This window comes from Alligator sinensis, unplaced genomic scaffold (assembly GCF_000455745.1).
Source record: "Alligator sinensis unplaced genomic scaffold, ASM45574v1 scaffold366_1, whole genome shotgun sequence".
Taxonomy (NCBI): domain Eukaryota; kingdom Metazoa; phylum Chordata; order Crocodylia; family Alligatoridae; genus Alligator; species Alligator sinensis.
In genome coordinates, this window is record NW_005841851.1 from 695,422 (window position 1) to 711,902 (window position 16,481).

Below are 16,481 nucleotides of genomic sequence, written 5' to 3' on the forward strand. Positions count from 1 at the left end.
CATCTAACTCTCCTGCCTTTTCCTCCTTTTTCCCACCCTAGACAGCCATGGCTAGCATTTAGCGTCTAACAGCTTTTAAGAATACTTGGCTACATTTAAAAGGCCCAGGGCATGAATCATGTGGCTCAATCACTGGTTGGTTCAAATCCGCCCAGGCTTGTCGTGAATGCAGCTGTAATGATCAGATAGGCTGTTTGGGTGGCCAGTACTAGGTTGGAGCTAGACCCCAGAATTAGCACTGTTGTTGATAATTAACCGCCTGCCTGTGAGCAGAGAAGCTGAGAGTTCAAAAGCCACACAGGGTGGACTTGCCTTTCACACTAAAAAGGCATCTCCTGGTCGCAGCAAAGCAGCCTTGAGCAGTGTCGGGCAACTTGTGCTGCTGCTGCCTGTGCTCCACTGGTTTGGCTGAAGATCTCATTCTCCAGTGCTGTTGCTGTGTCACCTTTTAATGCTGACATTCAATTAAAAACTCAGCCGTCCCTCAGCGCTGGATTCCCAGAGCTGTTCCCTCTTACTTTGCCTTGTTCAACACTCCCATTCCTTTGCAGGTGTCACCTGCTGTGTTGGATGTTCAAGAGGTTTGCTCACATTCAGCTTGTGTCTGTCTCCCTCCATATCTGTTCTAGAAAGGTCTGGTTTGGATGAGGCAGGGTTGTGTGTGTTCTCCCCCTCTGTGACTAACACACAAGTACAGTGGCTGTCTAAAGGTAAACCTCACCTGGCCATCGTGCTTTCCTGATGAATTCACTCACAATGCCTCACTTCACTGGAGTAGGATGTCTCTCTCCAGGCACCGCCTCTGTCCCTGCTGTGGGAAGTCCAGTTCAGCAGCATAGGGTGCAAAACCTGGGCAGGGTTTGGTGCATTTGTTGGTCCTGTCTGGAGACCCAGGTTCCATTTGTTTCTTCAGCCTGAGAGGTTCAGGTGATCTCAAGCCAAGTCCTCATTTTCATGCAAGGACAAATGGAGTTTAGCCTTGACTATCCCTATATAGGTGGGGTTCTTGAGGAGTATTTGAGCTGCCCAATGAGAGGTACCGAGCTGGGCTATGTGAGCAGAGCTCACGCAGTACCTCTCCACACTGTGCTCACTTCCACTAGTGTCACAGCTGCCTCTTGTGATCATTAAGATTCACCTTTCCCAGACAGAGACACCCTTGGGGCTATACCGTAGCACTGAAATCTTCCTCCTGGGACAAGGCACTGGCTATTCATAGCACTGGTTTCTGCATGCTGCCTGACTGCATTAGGATGGGCACTGTTTGGTACTAGGACATCAAACCTTAGTGGAACTGCAGAGTTAACCGAGTGTTTGAAGATCCTGGCTCTGCAGCACATTGAGCTCAGCAATGACTGTGGAGCATTTTCAGCTGAAGTAAGTGGTAGGAGAGGTTGAACATGGGTCTGGCAATCCACTGTGAACTTGATTCAGACCACCTGGAGCAGCCCTCCGACTCTGCAGAGCTCTTGTAGCTGAAGGTTAAAAGTCTCACTCAGAACAAAAATGTGATAAATGATTGAAATGTGGGAGGGGGAAGGGTTTTCAATTCTCACAGTTCAGCAGCGGGTTAGAGAATGACAGGCAGAAAGCAAGCTCTTCAGCCTCTTAAGAGTGAGGTCTTACGTTGCAGTTCCCCTTGAGTTCCTACTTGGTCGGCCTTCAAGGCCTGCTCCTCTGTAACAGCAGGGGGAAGGGTTTGAGTTGTCTGTCTGCAGTTAAGGCAGGACAACCAAATTATTTACTCAGGCAAATTGATGGTGTTGAGTGGTATTAATTGGCTAGGCTGAAGGTGTGACCCACAGTGTACTGTAGCCCTGATTAACTCTGACCTACAGGTCATCTGGAGGAGAGGAAATTCATGGGATGCCATGGTTAAGATCAGCATCCTTGCCTCTCAGCTGTTTTGCAGGATCTTACTCATCGCCTCTGCTCTTTTGCCCATTTCTTTGTTTCATTCTGTAGTTTCTGCCTCTGTTTGGTTTCTTTTCTCACAGTTCTGGGAACTGGCATGGGAGCTCTTTACCAATCCAGCTGGCTGTAGAAAGGAACACGGTGGGCCATTAATGCATGTCAAGCGTTTCCGTGTGCCAGCTGTCTGCTGTGGACTAGAGAGGGCTGGTTGACACTGGGGAGCAGGGACACCATACACAGGGATGACAGAGAATTAAGTGGCGGTGGTGGGGGGAGCCTTTGTGTGCCCCAGGGAGTGCAGGCTATAATAGCCTAGTGTAATGTGGCTACAATATCCCATAGTAATTTAGGAAGGGAGAGTGTTAGTGTAAAGGTCTTTCTCCCAAAGGGAACTTGGTGAAACAAATCTCTGCCTTCTGGGAAGCCGGAGGCATCTGGTGTCCAGTTTGGAGACCTGAGAGAGTGAGCTAGATGGCAGACCTGGGCACTGAGGCTTCAGTTCTCTCCCACTCACTAAGGTAGCTGGCTTAAAACTGCATTTGCCCTCTGTCCAGAGTGGAGAACAAGTTGCTGGGAGCTCTTACCTGCTTCTGCGGGGCCAGCTGAAAGGATGTCTTAGTTCAGCCTGCAGTGGGTCAGCAAAGGTTTGCCTCAGAGTGAGGCTGGAGCTGGATATTTGGGAGCAGCCTGCAGGTAGGTTGCAGGAAAAGGAATGCTTTTGGCTTAAATAAAAGTTTGGCCATGCTTGTGGATGTTTCTGCTCACCTGCAGAAGCTACCCTGGTGTAGCTTAGTGCAGAAGGCATCTCTACTATGGTTTGAGAGCTGGGTCAACACTCCACTTAGCTGGGGATATCTACTAAGCCCACAACATGCTTTAGGCCAAGGGTGCTGGTTATGGAAAAGGTTCCTTCCTTGTGTATTGAATCTGGAATTGCATCCTAGGCACTCAGGAAGAGTTCAGTCTATTTATGCACTCACTCTCCTTTCATCCCCACTCCTCTATGACTTGATAGGGCTTTTAATTCTCTTCTGTAGCCTCTCAACCTTTTGCTTGCTTTTAGAGTAGACTTCTTCCTCACAGATGAGGGCACAACTAATTCCAGGAGTTTAGATATAGATGAATAATCCTGGATGCTTTCTGCAAAGGGGGTGGAGAAGACCTGGACCTCCTTCCAATTTTGGTGAAGAGCTGGGGCTTTGCTCCAGGTGGTCCTTGTCTAACCAGCCCTTGGTAATCACAAACATACCCGCTGACGGTGTCCAGGAAGAGGCCCTGTGCACTAACTTGCAGCAGGGGTGCAGAGACACTTTTCCTATTGAACTGCTGCTGTGTTTTCTTCAGGACTTTCTATCGTTTTGAGGCTGTTTGGGATAGTTCCCTGCACAACTCTCTCCTCCTCAATCGTGTGACACCATATGGAGAGAAGATTTATATGACCCTGTCAGCATACCTGGAGGTGAGCATACGCTGTGCCCCATAGCAGCTGTTTTGGAATTTGGTGGAGGGAAACAAAGAGTACAGTAAGGAACAGGCATTCTGGCTATCATCTCAGCTGTACCAAGTTGCCTTTGAATGCTGGAATCTTCTGAAATGATCCTGCTTCAGCCCTTGTCTGGTTATATCCTAGGGACCAGGTAGAAGCATTTTCTGCAGTAACGTCTGGTTAACAGTATAAAATCAAAGCAATATTGTCCCCCATCAGTACAGTTAGCCTCTCTGCCTCTGTTAGTCTTTCTCTGTATTGGCAAAGTCCTTTGATATCCTAGCATGAAAGTTTCTATTTAAGGACCTTCATCACTACATGCATTGGCCTGGCTCTTGGTTTTGCATGCAGGAGACCTGTCTTTCCCTGTAGTGTGGTCACAAATGCAGAGGATGCACCTAGAAAGCTAGCAGCATGTTTTTAAGAAAGCCTGATGAGGAAGTTTCCCCACTGACAGAGAGAACATGTACACTTAGGCATATAGGTGGGCACAGGCACACACGTGATTTGCTGCATAGTTTAAACAGTCATCTGTTCACGCTCTAGCTTGACCACTGCATCCAGCCAGCCGTCATCACCAAGGATGTCTGTATGGTCTTCTACTCGCGAGATGCCAAGATCTCACCACCGCGCTCGCTGCGCAGTCTCTTTGGCAGTGGCTACTCCAAATCGCCAGACTCGTAAGTTTTATAGGATCAGAGCGTGATACGTTCCGCACCCAGATCAAAAAGGGAAAATAGGAGCTGTTTTTTCCTAAGGCTCTTCACTGGAAGCCTGCTTAGCTGCAGCTCCCAGCTCTTTTGGTCAGCAAACAGCTTTCCTTAATTAGGTAGTCTGATTTATGTTGAGGCAAACTGATCACCCAAACTGCCTGCCTCCAGCTTTGCCTCTTCAAACAGCCCTTTTGAAAAGCAAAAGGGTGTTCTGGTAGAAAGGAATATTTAAGCTTTCCAGCTTGCGTGTGGAGAATGCTGGTCTGAGATTGAAATCTGCTTAATTGGCAGTTTTCTAAGGCTAATGTGCTGGAAACAGGAAAAAGCAGAACTCAGTGGAAGTGTCTGCTCTAGGGCCCTGGCTGTCTGCTGCTCCTCAGCTTTGCAGTCAGGGAAAGATCTCTATTTTGCAAATGCGGTTGATAAGTTTGGAGGCTGAAGGACCCTGTAAATCATGAGAATGGTGTCAAGTGTCTTCAAAGACACAAGTGTCAACTGTGATTGATTTCTTATTATAACTAGCTTTTCCTGTGTGGGCTTTTTTGTAAACAGCAATCGAGTGACTGGAATCTATGAGCTGAGTTTGTGCAAAATGGCAGATACAGGAAGTCCAGGTCAGTGCTAACAGCCCATTTGCTCAAGCTGGGGAATGTTAACATTTGTGGGTTTTATGGCAGATGGAGAGTTTGAAAGTAATGACTTCATGCATGGAGGAAATAAATCTTCCTCTTTTTTTTAAGAAAAGCAGCTCGTGCAGTACAGAGGTACTGTCATAATTGTAGAGCTGAACTGTGGCAGAGGCTGGCTGTGGGGATCAAGAAAGGAGAGCCCTATTTGAGGCCTAGCTCCTTCAAATCAGTGGAATTGAGACAAGGGTAGGGAAGTGGAGGGAGCCAGGAGAAGGGTTCCTCTGATCCCCCAATACAGGCTTTTTTCCTAAGAAGCAAGTTTGAGAGCTTGTAAATTTGCTGATTGAAATGCAAGACTTTTGATTGATGATAACTGGAAAAATATCAAACATCAGGCCTCTGAGGAGAAAATGACTATTGCCTAGGACTGAACAGGGTTTTCAGTTCTTGGGATTAGTGGGGTAATATTTCTGGGTTGGTGCAGAAGGCTGAATTAAAATGATGCGTACTAATGCCCTCAGCCCTTCAGAATGGAGAGACCTTGTCCCAGGTGTGATCGTGGTTATTTTATCTATGGCCGGTCAGGCAGGGGGAGCACAGGTGCTCTGTCGATCCCTGTGCATGAAGTCTGTCCTAGATTGTTCCCTCCCATCTATGCTACTTTTTTCTTGACTCTCAGGAATGCAAAGGAGGAGGAGGAAAGTCCTGGATACATCTGTAGCGTATGTCCGTGGTGAAGAGAACCTGGCCGGATGGAGGCCCCGTGGTGATAGCCTCATTTTAGAGCACCAGTGGGAACTGGAGAAACTGGAGCTGCTGCATGAGGTACTCGAGGGGGAAGGAGCAAAGGGTGGGAGAGACATGGGCCTCTCGGCAGCCACTCTTCACTCCTCAAATTGAGAGAGATCTCAAGAGGTCCAGGCCAGAAATAGATTCCCTCCAGATGAATACAGAGGTGGTACTGCTGCCACTGAGCATAACCTTCAACACAGGGTCTTGCTGTATTCAGCAGAGGCCACACTTGGCCTTTTAGTACTATTGCAGTCCCTTTCTGCTGTGTACTCTGATATCCTAGTGGGGGATCATATGTCAGTATGCTCAAGGGTAAGGACCATCCTGGAATTGGTGTTTGTTCTGTTGGTTCTCAGGTGGAAAAGACTCGTCACTTCCTGCTGCTGCGTGAGAAGCTTGGTGACAGCATTCCCAAGTCCCTGAGTGACTCACTGTCCCCCAGTCTGAGCAGTGGGACCCTCAGCACCTCTACTAGCATCTCCTCCCAGATCTCCACCACAACTTTTGAGAGTGCTGTCACACCCAGTGAAAGCAGTGGCTACGACTCAACAGACATTGAGAGCCTGGTGGATCGGGAGAAAGAGCTGGCCACCAAGGTATGGGTTATGGAAAGAGCAGGACAGGTCCAGCATGTGGCACTGGAGAGGCAGGAAAGACTTGTGAGAAGACCCCAAAACCTACAGCCCAGTCACTAGAAAATACAAAAGCCTTTTCACCTGCACAACTTTGTCATTACAAATCAGGCTCTGGTAGACCTTGGTATTGTTCCCAATGGGGAGTAGGTGACCTGATGGGCAAGAGACAATATGCTGCTAGGACCTTAGCACCTCTTGAGCTTAACTAGGACCTACTGATTTCTTGGGTAGGTGGAATCCCTGATAACTCATTTACACTTTAGGGACCCTAGAGCCTATTCTTTTCTTATCTGGTGTGCGTATCTCTTGCTGTCTCATAAATGGCTAGAGTCCTGTGCTTTGCAGAGCCTTGTTTTAAGAAGCTCCTACAGCCAAAGTTATATTCCCTCAATCAATCAAAACCCATCTCCCTTCAGTGAAATGGAAATGCTGATTGAGATTATACTCCTAGGAATGCAGATTTGGAAGGGGTCTTCTGGACCATCAAGTTCAGTCCCCTGTTTGTGGGCAAACTCTTAGCACTTGTGTGTGTAAAATGTTTGCACTATATGAATAACATGTGCTTTTTCTATTTGAGTGAGTTTTTTAATGACTGGACTTGCCTGGACATGGGCAGTCCAGATTTCACTGATACTTTAGTGAGCAGCAAAGTGGTACTGGTAGATTCCATGCTGTTTGATCTGTTTTCTCCTGAAACCTAATTGGAAATGTCTAGTCTCTTCTTCTTTTTTTTTTTTTTTTTTCCCTCCCCCTCAGTGCCTCCAGCTTCTCACTCATACGTTCAACCGTGAATTTAACCAGGTGTACAACAGCATTAGTGATTGTAAGGTAAGGCTTTTGCAGTATGGCATCGGCCAAATGTGCCATAGGCTGGTGTTGTTTCCTGCAATACTCTGTGCATCCCTTTCTCAGATACCTGTAGGAATTGCAACATTGAATGTTTGGTGACCTGGCGTATAATTGTCAGTGCTGTGTATTGAATGATCATGGAAAGTAAAGGTTCTACCTACAGGGTCAAATGCCAAGGGCCCAAACTGTACCTGAATGGTCCAACTGATGCTGGGCTTGATTTGTTCTGTTCAGCTTGAGTCTGGAGGTGGGGGCATTCACTGGCCTTGGAGTCTTGGGACAGGGAAGAAAGGAAGACGGATGTGGAGGAAGTCTACTGCACGCACCTTTTATCATTACTGCTTTGGCCTGGCATCTTCCTTATTATTAGTGTTTCCTGAGAACAGAGTGTAAACTGAACAGCTTGAGAGCTCTGGCTCTAGGAACAGGGGATAAAGAAACTAATGCAGTATTACAGAACCAGATCACGTAGTGCTGGGCTGAGGGAGCCTGTATGAAAATCAGTCTTGGAACAAACACTTCTCCATGGTCTGAACACTTGAGGCTGCGAGGGGTGGGTGTTCTGAGAGCTGTGGTCTCTTGAGGGTGGTGCCTTACCATAGCAGTTTTGTGTGTTCTTGCAGCTGTCTGATATCTCTCCAATCGGGCGGGACCCATCTGTGTCCAGCTTCAGCAGTGCCACCCTCACACCTTCATCCACCTGCCCCTCTCTGGTAGATTCAAGATGCAATTCAATGGATCAGAAGTAAGTGAGGAGGACTAATGGGATTGTGAACAGGCTCCTCCACTCTGCATCTTCTATCCTTGTTCCATTCCTCTTCCTTGTTTTTTTTCTGCCTATTCTCTCCTTTCCAGCTGTTCTTCCTCTTCTCTGTCATTTCTGCATATTTAGCCTCTTCCCTTTTATTTTCCATGCTGAAGGGGCAGCCAGATGAACACACTACATTATGGAGATTTCCTGCAGCTTCACTGTGTACAAAGCCCATGCTGATGCTTGGGAGTTAGGCAAGAGAATGGTTTAATTGAGATCAAACCACAATTGACCACCTTATCCAGGGAGCTGTTTCTTGACAACCTACTTCTCATCTATGTAATTAAGAAGGACATTTCAGATAAAAATGGGATTCAGATCTCTGTAGAGAACAGTTCAGTGCTTCAGTCTCTGCTGAGCTCTCCCTGAGACAGTAGGGCTGGCTAGCAGGTGCTGCCTATGAATTGTGTGTAGCCCATCAGCGTAGTGGTCAGTGCGTGGAGGAGGATCCACTGGAAGAATAGTGAAAAGCAGCCCAAGGACAAGTCACTTCTCTGCTACGGGGAGAAAGCCTCAAGCTTGATCCCACAGATCTTACACGAAATGCTGTTTTAGGTGTGTAAGAGTCTCCCAGGTCTCTCTTCCGTGGAAGCACCTGGGGCATGGGTCAGGCTCATGCCAGGGCAGAGCAGAAATCTTGCAGGACAGGATGGGAGGCAGAATTGCTTAGAGATTTGTCATGATCGTTTGCTTTGTAGTGATCGCTTTTCTCTCCCTCTAATTTTTTTTTCTTTCATAGGACTCCAGAAGCAAATTCCCGTGCCTCCAGCCCATGCCCCGAGTTGGAACAATTTCAGCTGGTCCCAGCAGTGGAAACCTCCTATCTGGCCAGAGCTGGAAAGAACGAATTCCTGAACCTTGTTCCTGACATTGAGGAGATCAGACCAGGGTGAGATGTGGTGGGAGTGAACCTTCCCTGCCTGCAGACTGAGCTGTCCTGGAATTCCAGGTGTCATGCCCCTTGTGAAGATGAATGCAACAGGTGCTGGCAAGACTGAAGTAGCAGCCTTCAAGAGACTTAGTTAGACTAGCAGCAGGGCAGGGGAGCATTGTGTTGATTTCTGCCTTATTTAAAGCTCAGTCTTGTAGCTGCCTCCTTCACCAAGCTCCCATTGACCTGCTGCATGGGCAGACTCATGGTGCAGGTGTCATTTCAATATAGGGCTGTGTACATTACTTCTCTCATGCTAGAGATTTGCAGGTATTTTCTTGAAGGGCAGGGGTCAAGCTTTCTGATGGAGGAATTGGTAGTTGTTTGGGGTGGGAAACAGAACTGCCTGGCCCAGGGGTTCTGTTGGGCACCAATTCTGCCTACCAGCAGCTGATTTGCTTCAGACAGTCTTAATAACTGGAATTCCTATTTGCTTTTTCAGCTCTGTGGTGTCCAAGAAGGGGTACCTCCACTTCAAGGAGCCGCTTTCTGCCTCCTGGGCCAAGCACTTTGTGGTGGTTCGCCGTCCGTACGTCTTTATTTACAACAGCGACAAAGACCCTGTGGAGAGGGGGATCATCAACTTGTCTACGGCACAGGTGGAGTACAGCGAGGATCAGCAGGCAATGGTGAAGGTCAGTCTGGGGACTGTAGTCCTCTTGGGCACAGAACAGAATCTGTGGGTGAAGTGCAAACATGATTCACGCTGCCCTGCCAGTCCAATGTACCTCTGGTCTGGGGGAGCCGCCTCTAGGAGTCAGAGGCAAGAGCCATCTCAGTGGCCAGTCTAGCCTTGTGCCTCTGCTGCAGCTGCTAGCAAGGTTTCCAACCCCGACAGGGATGACTTCTGTGATGGAAATGTAAATATACAGGAAGCTGTTGATAGCACTTGGATTGAGATGTGTGGAATAGAGTTTGAGGCCTCCACCTTAGATGCTCTCCAGCCCTCTGTCATCCCACTGCCAGTCTTGGATGGATGAGACACGGGGGTTGTGGCTTTTTGTCCCTTGACTAATGCCCTGATAACTTGAGCCCATCACATGTGCCTACTCTCAGTAGGAGGTACACTGCTCAATGGATCTGCCACAGCAGCTCATATGAGTTTGCGAGTTAAGTAAAGGCCTATGATATCTCCTCCTGATAACGGCAGGTTGAGAATATTGTTCATTTAACTGCAAAGCAAGGGCAACCTAAGGAAAAGTACCTAAGTCTGGTCAGTTGATGAGTGTTTCATAGAAAACTGCTGCTGGGATAGGCACATTCCAGCAGCAAAGGAGGGTTTAACCTTGGCCGGTGTCATTCAATGATTGATTAACTCTTTCAGACACCCAACACCTTTGCAGTATGCACGAAGCACCGTGGGGTCCTGCTTCAGGCCATCAATGACAAGGACATGAACGACTGGTTATATGCCTTCAACCCTCTTCTCGCTGGAACAATACGGTAAGAAGTAGAGCCTGAGCGAGCTGGGATGTGGCCAGGCAGCCTCTTATACTGGTGAGGGGCCGGGGGAGGCAAGAGAGCCCTCAGCCTGCTGGTGTAGAGAAGAGCTAGCCAGAAAGGCTAGGAAGCACAATGGATGCTGCGTGTGTGCTTGCCAGATGAATCCAATTTAGATATGTGCATGTAGCAGAGGTGTAGAAGGCTAAAAATGGCCTGTGGCCACCCTGTGCCTTTGCAGACTCTCAAGGGCTGTCTGCATTCCACCAAAATCACAGATGCTACCTTGTCAGCCGGGCTAGAGAGCTACTGCCTCTTCAGAAGGACAGGAGGTGATATTGCCTTGAGAAGGGGTGGGACGAGATAACCCCCCCGGAGGGCCCTTTGAGCCAGATTTTTTTTTAATTTTGTGACTTCGTGACTGACTGGCGCCTTCTATTTCAGTAAAAAGCTAATTGAAACCTCAGCTGTGTTACCTGTGTAACACAGCTTTTAAACTGGGGCTCACGAGATGTCATCTCATTCTTGGAGCCTGGGGCAGCACATGCAGGCTGTTGAGTGTTCACACTTGCATGCACTTGCCTTTTTTTAGAAAAGCAAATCAGGCAAGGGCAGAATGGGGGGCAGGTAGGCAAGCACAACTTGGCAGTGGGAAAGGAGGAATAACAGGTCTCTGGAGACAATGCCAAGCTTAACAGCACCTTTTCTTCTCTGTTCTGTACAGGTCGAAACTGGCCCGAAGACGCACGGGCCAGATGAAATACTGAGTCCGTGTAACGTTCTCCCCCGTTCTCTCTAACGCGCCTTCAGATAGATAAAGTGTTACCTCTCATTTCTCTTTGTGATTCTTGACGGTTTCTCTTGTATGTAATCCTGTGGCTTAACTCTCCCTTCCTCCCCGAGCCCCTTGGCACTTTTTCTAGCTATTCTAACCCCCCTGTTTTTCTTTCCACCTGCGCTGAGAATTCTACTAGTAGCATGTGGCCAAACAAAACGGGGAAAAAAAACCTGGAAAAGGGACGCGGCGATTATGCACAACTTCAAACAAACCAAGTGATTTCTTTTTGGTTTTTTCCTTAAAAGGGTTGGTTTCCCATCCTGACTGATTGCGTGGTGTCTCTACCACTGTCCTCAGTGTTGTCTCTCTGTCTGAAGCGCTTTAGGTTTATTATTTATTTGTGTCTTCGTGGTACCCACAATACTGCCCTCAGGACATGGGTCGTAGGCTAAGGAAAGCTGTTCCTTCTAAGTGTCAAGACATGGCATTACCCAGGTGCAAACTGCAGCAGTTCCTCAGACTTTCTGGGTCCTGCCTAACTGGATTCCTTGTGGAAGCTGGCGTATAGGAAAAGGCTTCCTGTCCAGGCTGGACTTCGCACTTGTCTAGGAATTTGGGTTCCACTGGGAGATGAAGGAGCTTTTGGTGCTGCACAGGGCCAAAGCAATATCTGCTGCTATGTAGAGCAAGGGGAGGAGGAGCAGAGTCAGAGGTGTAGCAACTGGCTGGAAGGAACTTCTGCTTGGGCTCTTGCAATGGGTAGGGGCAGTCGATGGGCACTTTCTAGCTAGATATCTCCCTAAGCATTAGCTCCCGCTGTTCTGCAGTTGAGCTGAGCAGAGATAACCCTATGCAGGCAGCGTGACTGCATCCTCTGTGCTTGGGAAGGGAGGGTGTGCCACATGAGCACACCAAGGACAAAAGTATGATACTGAAAAATCCCAAGGGGTTGCTTCCTGGAACACATGCAGGAAGTAACCAGAAGGGGGCAATGATTCCCTTCTCTCTGTCTTGCTTTTGGCTTGTGAGAGTGCCAGTAGCATGGGCACTCGCTTTTCCCACCACAGAAAACCTTCAAACCAGATATCGCAATGGCCTGGGAAGTCAAGCTGAGGTGTGTCAAGTGAGCTCTTCCTCATGCCCACCTCATGCATGCAGCCCTCCTTCCTGAAATTCAGATGACGGCCAATCTGGCCACAGGCCAGCGTCCTCTCTCCACCATCCCCTTTTAAAAGCACAGTGCTTGGCATATTTTCCAGCCACTGCATGCTCCAGGGTGGGAAGTCTTGGCTTCTCGTGGGAATAAATATCAAATTGATTTGCACACCTCCTCATCCTCGTGTCCTCAGCCGTCTCCAAGCCCTCTACGTTCTGTGGACAGGGAAATGGTCCTTTCTGAACAGAGACCAAGCAGACACCTCATCTTGGTCACCTGGGTGTAATAATTGATCGGAGATCTGTTGTCCATGTGATGATACAGGATCTGTCTTAAGCAAACAGTTGTCTCCTCTTACCAGTGGCCAAGTGAGTTTCCTTTCCCGGGGAGGTGAACTCATTTTCCCAGGTGTGATTTTAGGTGGCTGCAGGCAAATTATTTTTAATGTCCTTCAGAATGCCTCTGCTGTACTTCCTTGGCTCCCTCATAGGCAGTGAAAAAGCTGGTATGGAACGAGGCGAGATACAGAGATGTCATCCTTAGGGTCACAGCCCTCAGGATAGAGGGGGTTTAATTCCACTGATCGTCTAGGGCACATCCAGGGCAGGGTGGATCTCATCCCTTCACCCCAGAAGATAGTTTCCATTCAGGTTGCTCATCTGCACCGAACCACACAGCCCACTGGAGGTTCTGTGGCTAGAAGCGCATGTGAAGGATTCTCCTCAGTAGATCAACTTCATGCCATTGTTATGCTCAGCTTTGGTTGTGCAGCAAAATGCAGTACACTGTGCCCTGCCTCCCTTCCCAAAGCATACATTAAAAAGGAGCAGGAAGATGGAGAACAATTCTTGCTAGGACACATCTGTGTATCTTTCAGAACAGTAACATGCTCAGCCTGTCTCCTGCAGCCCTTTAAAACTCCTTCCAAAGCTGGCATCTGCAGGGGCACCAGGGGGACCCCAGAGCATTGCACAGAAGGTTGTTTTTCTTTTTGTCTGTAACATTGTTCTTTAATTGTGTTTCACTCTAACCCAGTGCTCGTGTTTCTTTGTTATGTAGTGGACACAATATGCACTTCCAGTGCGGGCACAAACGGGACTGCCAGAGAGAAGCTCCCTGTGCTTGGAGCTGAGCAGATTTCCAGACTGTTTTAAGACTGATTTAGAGGCTAGTTTTATGCACCAAGTTGCTGCTGCTGCTGCTTTCAATGATGAAGGTGGGGCATGTGCAAGGAGGGGAAGGAGGATGGTGATCACAGTGGCATTATGTGACGCACTGAGAACATTTTTATTTTGTTTTAACTAGAACAAAACTAGTTTGCAAAGTCTTTGCTTTGGAAAGGCCAGAAGCTGGAGAGCAAGTTGAATTGAAATCTCACTAGAACGATTGGATTTGAATGGGGTTAAGGAAATGCTCCTTAGAAAGTGGATGTGCCAGGTGGGTGCCCAGCATGCCTGGACACGTTACAGATGGATTGTACGAATGCCAGTCTGTTCTCTTGAGGACTTGAGGCAGCTTCTCATGGCTGGATCCACCCATGGGTCACAGATGATTAGAAGCGCAAAGTTCTATTTTTTTTTTTAAGTTCCTAAATTTCTTAAGGCCCCAGACTTTGTAACAAAAGGGATTCTTGTCTTTTAGGGTAGGCACTTCCAGGTTCAAAGTACAGGGCACGACGGATGTCCTTTTGGATCATCTTGCCAGTAGTCAAGGTTTGCCCTGGAACATGGCCTTTCCTGGTCTTTTATATCAGAAATAGGAACAATTCAGGTCTTTCTTAAGGAAGCTGAAATCCATAATGGTTTTAGCAGCTCTTGATTTAGCCCAAAGAGCTAAAAATTCTGTGGAGAAACAAAGCAGAGAGGGGAAATTGCTATGCTGCCCTCTCGTGAGGTTTAAAAACCCAACTGAACTGCTGTGCAAGTCGCACTGAAGGCAGCTGGGGACCTGGAGTCAGCCAGCTCTCGGGCCATGCTGCTGGAGACGAGCCCCATGCCGTGGGCCAGCCAACCTATTGAGCATGAGTGCTTTTCCAAAAGGGCGGTTGTTTGGGGGAAGTTAAAGATTGGGAGGAATCGCGCGTCTCACTTGGGCTTTTTAACTTCATTATTGAGTGAAAGGGAAAAATGACGTATAATGCCAGTGCCAAGAGCTCTGGTGTCAGAGTTCCAAACAAGGCGTTTCATTTTAGAACTGCACTTCCCTGACTTGATTTTAAAGATGCACTTTAAAGGACTTTTTTTAGTTTTTAGGAAACTCCTTCCCTTTTGAAATGCAGGCAGGAAGGGGATGTTATCTTCAAACCACTGGGAAGGTTTGTCTAGCCCACATTGAAATTCCCTAGTACTGGTCAGTGAAGTGTTTCAAAGCAAAGACTTTACTTTTTGCTGCTTGTTACCTAATTTACAGGGATTTAATTTTATGTAATGTATTGTATATTTATACATCTGTAATTAATTGCACATTAGATAAGGAAGAGGATTAGCTTGGGTATAGCACCCACTGGTACTCTGCAACCGACTAATACTGCCTATGCATATGCATCATTCTGGTGTTATACAGCCTTAGTTTGAGTTCTGTCTGTTTTCTTCCCTTGTGTTAAAATGCAGTTGTTAACCTGCTGCTTGAATGAAGGATACTAATGCTGCTGTTCTTGGAAGGTTTGTTGAATGTATTTTAAACGGGACTCTAACTTGTGTGCGTTGCATCTCCATTGTGGCTAATTACCCCAGTATGTGGTCTGAACTGTACTGTATGTAGCAGGAATGTATTAATTTTGTGCTTCCTTGTTAAAAAACATGAGCTGTTCAAGAACAGGAGGGAGATTTTTTTGTTCAGAAGGCCATTTATAAGTTGTTCGTATTGCAGACCAAAAACAACTGAACACTAAACAGGCGATTAATTGTCAGTGTCCATATGAATTTTCCAACCGTTTCGCTCAAGTAGACCAGGAAGTGGAGGGTGTGGAGGTCATGGCTCTTCTGTTTTAATGTTACCAAATTAATGGCCTGATGCGATCAGTGCTGAGCTACCCCTGCTTCCTGTGGGAGTGGAGAATTGGGCAGTCGGGGGTTCTTACCACTTCCTGGGATCAGGTCTTAATTTTCACTCTGCTTGTTCATACTCTGTGTGAAGTCTGTTGACATTCTTGACTTTGGACATAAGAAAGCTGTTGCACTGAAACACAGACTTTTGAACCCAGGTTTCCATCTCCCCACGCTGCCCATCCATACACAGTGTGCACACTATAGTGTAAGTGGCCTTCTCGAACAAGTCTCTTTGAACACTGATCTCGTCCCAGCGAAGGAGTGTATCAGCAACACTGTACATGATTAATTTCTGATTTTCATTTCCATGTTTTATTTTGTAAATATATCCGATGTTTGGAGCTTGAGTATACAAATGTAAATAGAGTTCACGTATTTGTACTAATTCTGATCCATTTGCTGTATAGCCTTAGGTGTGCAATGCAGATATTATCTAACTGTGTATGGTAACCTTGCACCACTGAACTGTTAGTGAACGAGGTGAAACAATAAAGGTACAACCAGTGCATCAGCAGGCATCCTGCGTGCTTCTTGCTTTCCGGGACTAGTTTTTACACTGCCTTGTTCCCCAGATCCTTGCCATTTAAGAAACCTCTGATGTCTGAGCTGCTTCTGCAGCTGTCTTGTCTCCTGTATGCTCAGGCTGCCTTCACTGGCACTCCTAGTTGTCGGACAGATGTTTGAGGACGTCGGCAGCGGGTGCATCCTGGGTCAGACCAACAGTTCGTAGTTTGTTTGCTGCCCCGGTGGGTGTGTAGGCGCTGCCCATTGAGCTTGACTCCACTCAGAGCTGGCAGCCCTCAACACAGAGTGATTTTGGGAGGTTTTTTCCCCTGATGTGCCGCAATGTAATTCATTGTACCGTTCCTCCCTGTCGCAACACCAATCTCCCGGATCACCAGCAGAGCGATGTCACTGGGGGCAGACCCGGGAGGCTCGGCACCCCTATCCCTGTCCCCTCTCGGGGCCCTGGTCGACCTGTGCCCTCCCTCCCTTGCAGAGAAACCAGGATTTGTCTCTGGGAATGAGCCGCTGTGTTTGCACGGCCCTCCCTCCTTCCAGGAGAGGCCCCTGGTCTTCTGGCAGGTGACCTGGGCCTGCCTGCGCTCTTCCTGGGGTCCCTATTCAGGGTCCCCCTTATTGCGCCCAACTTTAATCATCCTTTGTCCCAGGGCCGGACCCCACCTCGTCCCGGGGTTCCGGGCTGCCCCGCCCCCTCCCATCAGGCGCCTTCGCCTTTAAGGGGCGAGTCGCTTGGCGCTCCGCTCATCACGCCTGGGCCGGGGGCGGGGCGGAGCGG

General features: G+C 48.0%; 2 protein-coding genes across 2 annotated transcripts in view; both read left to right on the plus strand.

Moving 5' to 3' along the window:
- KIF1B (kinesin family member 1B) overlaps window positions 1-15,697 on the plus strand; it is a 143,192-nt gene extending 127,495 nt beyond the window's left edge. The window contains exons 37-47 of the mRNA XM_025212245.1: window positions 3,259-3,373; window positions 3,947-4,080; window positions 4,666-4,727; window positions 5,422-5,567; window positions 5,891-6,130; window positions 6,926-6,997; window positions 7,642-7,763; window positions 8,569-8,718; window positions 9,203-9,395; window positions 10,085-10,203; window positions 10,925-15,697. Of these exons, the coding sequence (XP_025068030.1) occupies window positions 3,259-3,373; window positions 3,947-4,080; window positions 4,666-4,727; window positions 5,422-5,567; window positions 5,891-6,130; window positions 6,926-6,997; window positions 7,642-7,763; window positions 8,569-8,718; window positions 9,203-9,395; window positions 10,085-10,203; window positions 10,925-10,967 (1,396 nt within the window). The 3' untranslated portion in view covers window positions 10,968-15,697. The remainder of the gene's footprint in view (window positions 1-3,258; window positions 3,374-3,946; window positions 4,081-4,665; window positions 4,728-5,421; window positions 5,568-5,890; window positions 6,131-6,925; window positions 6,998-7,641; window positions 7,764-8,568; window positions 8,719-9,202; window positions 9,396-10,084; window positions 10,204-10,924) is intronic.
- PGD (phosphogluconate dehydrogenase) overlaps window positions 11,415-16,481 on the plus strand; it is a 17,599-nt gene continuing 12,532 nt past the window's right edge. Inside the window, exon 1 of the mRNA XM_014522897.1 lies at window positions 11,415-11,540. Within this exon, the coding sequence (XP_014378383.1) occupies window positions 11,415-11,540 (126 nt within the window). The remainder of the gene's footprint in view (window positions 11,541-16,481) is intronic.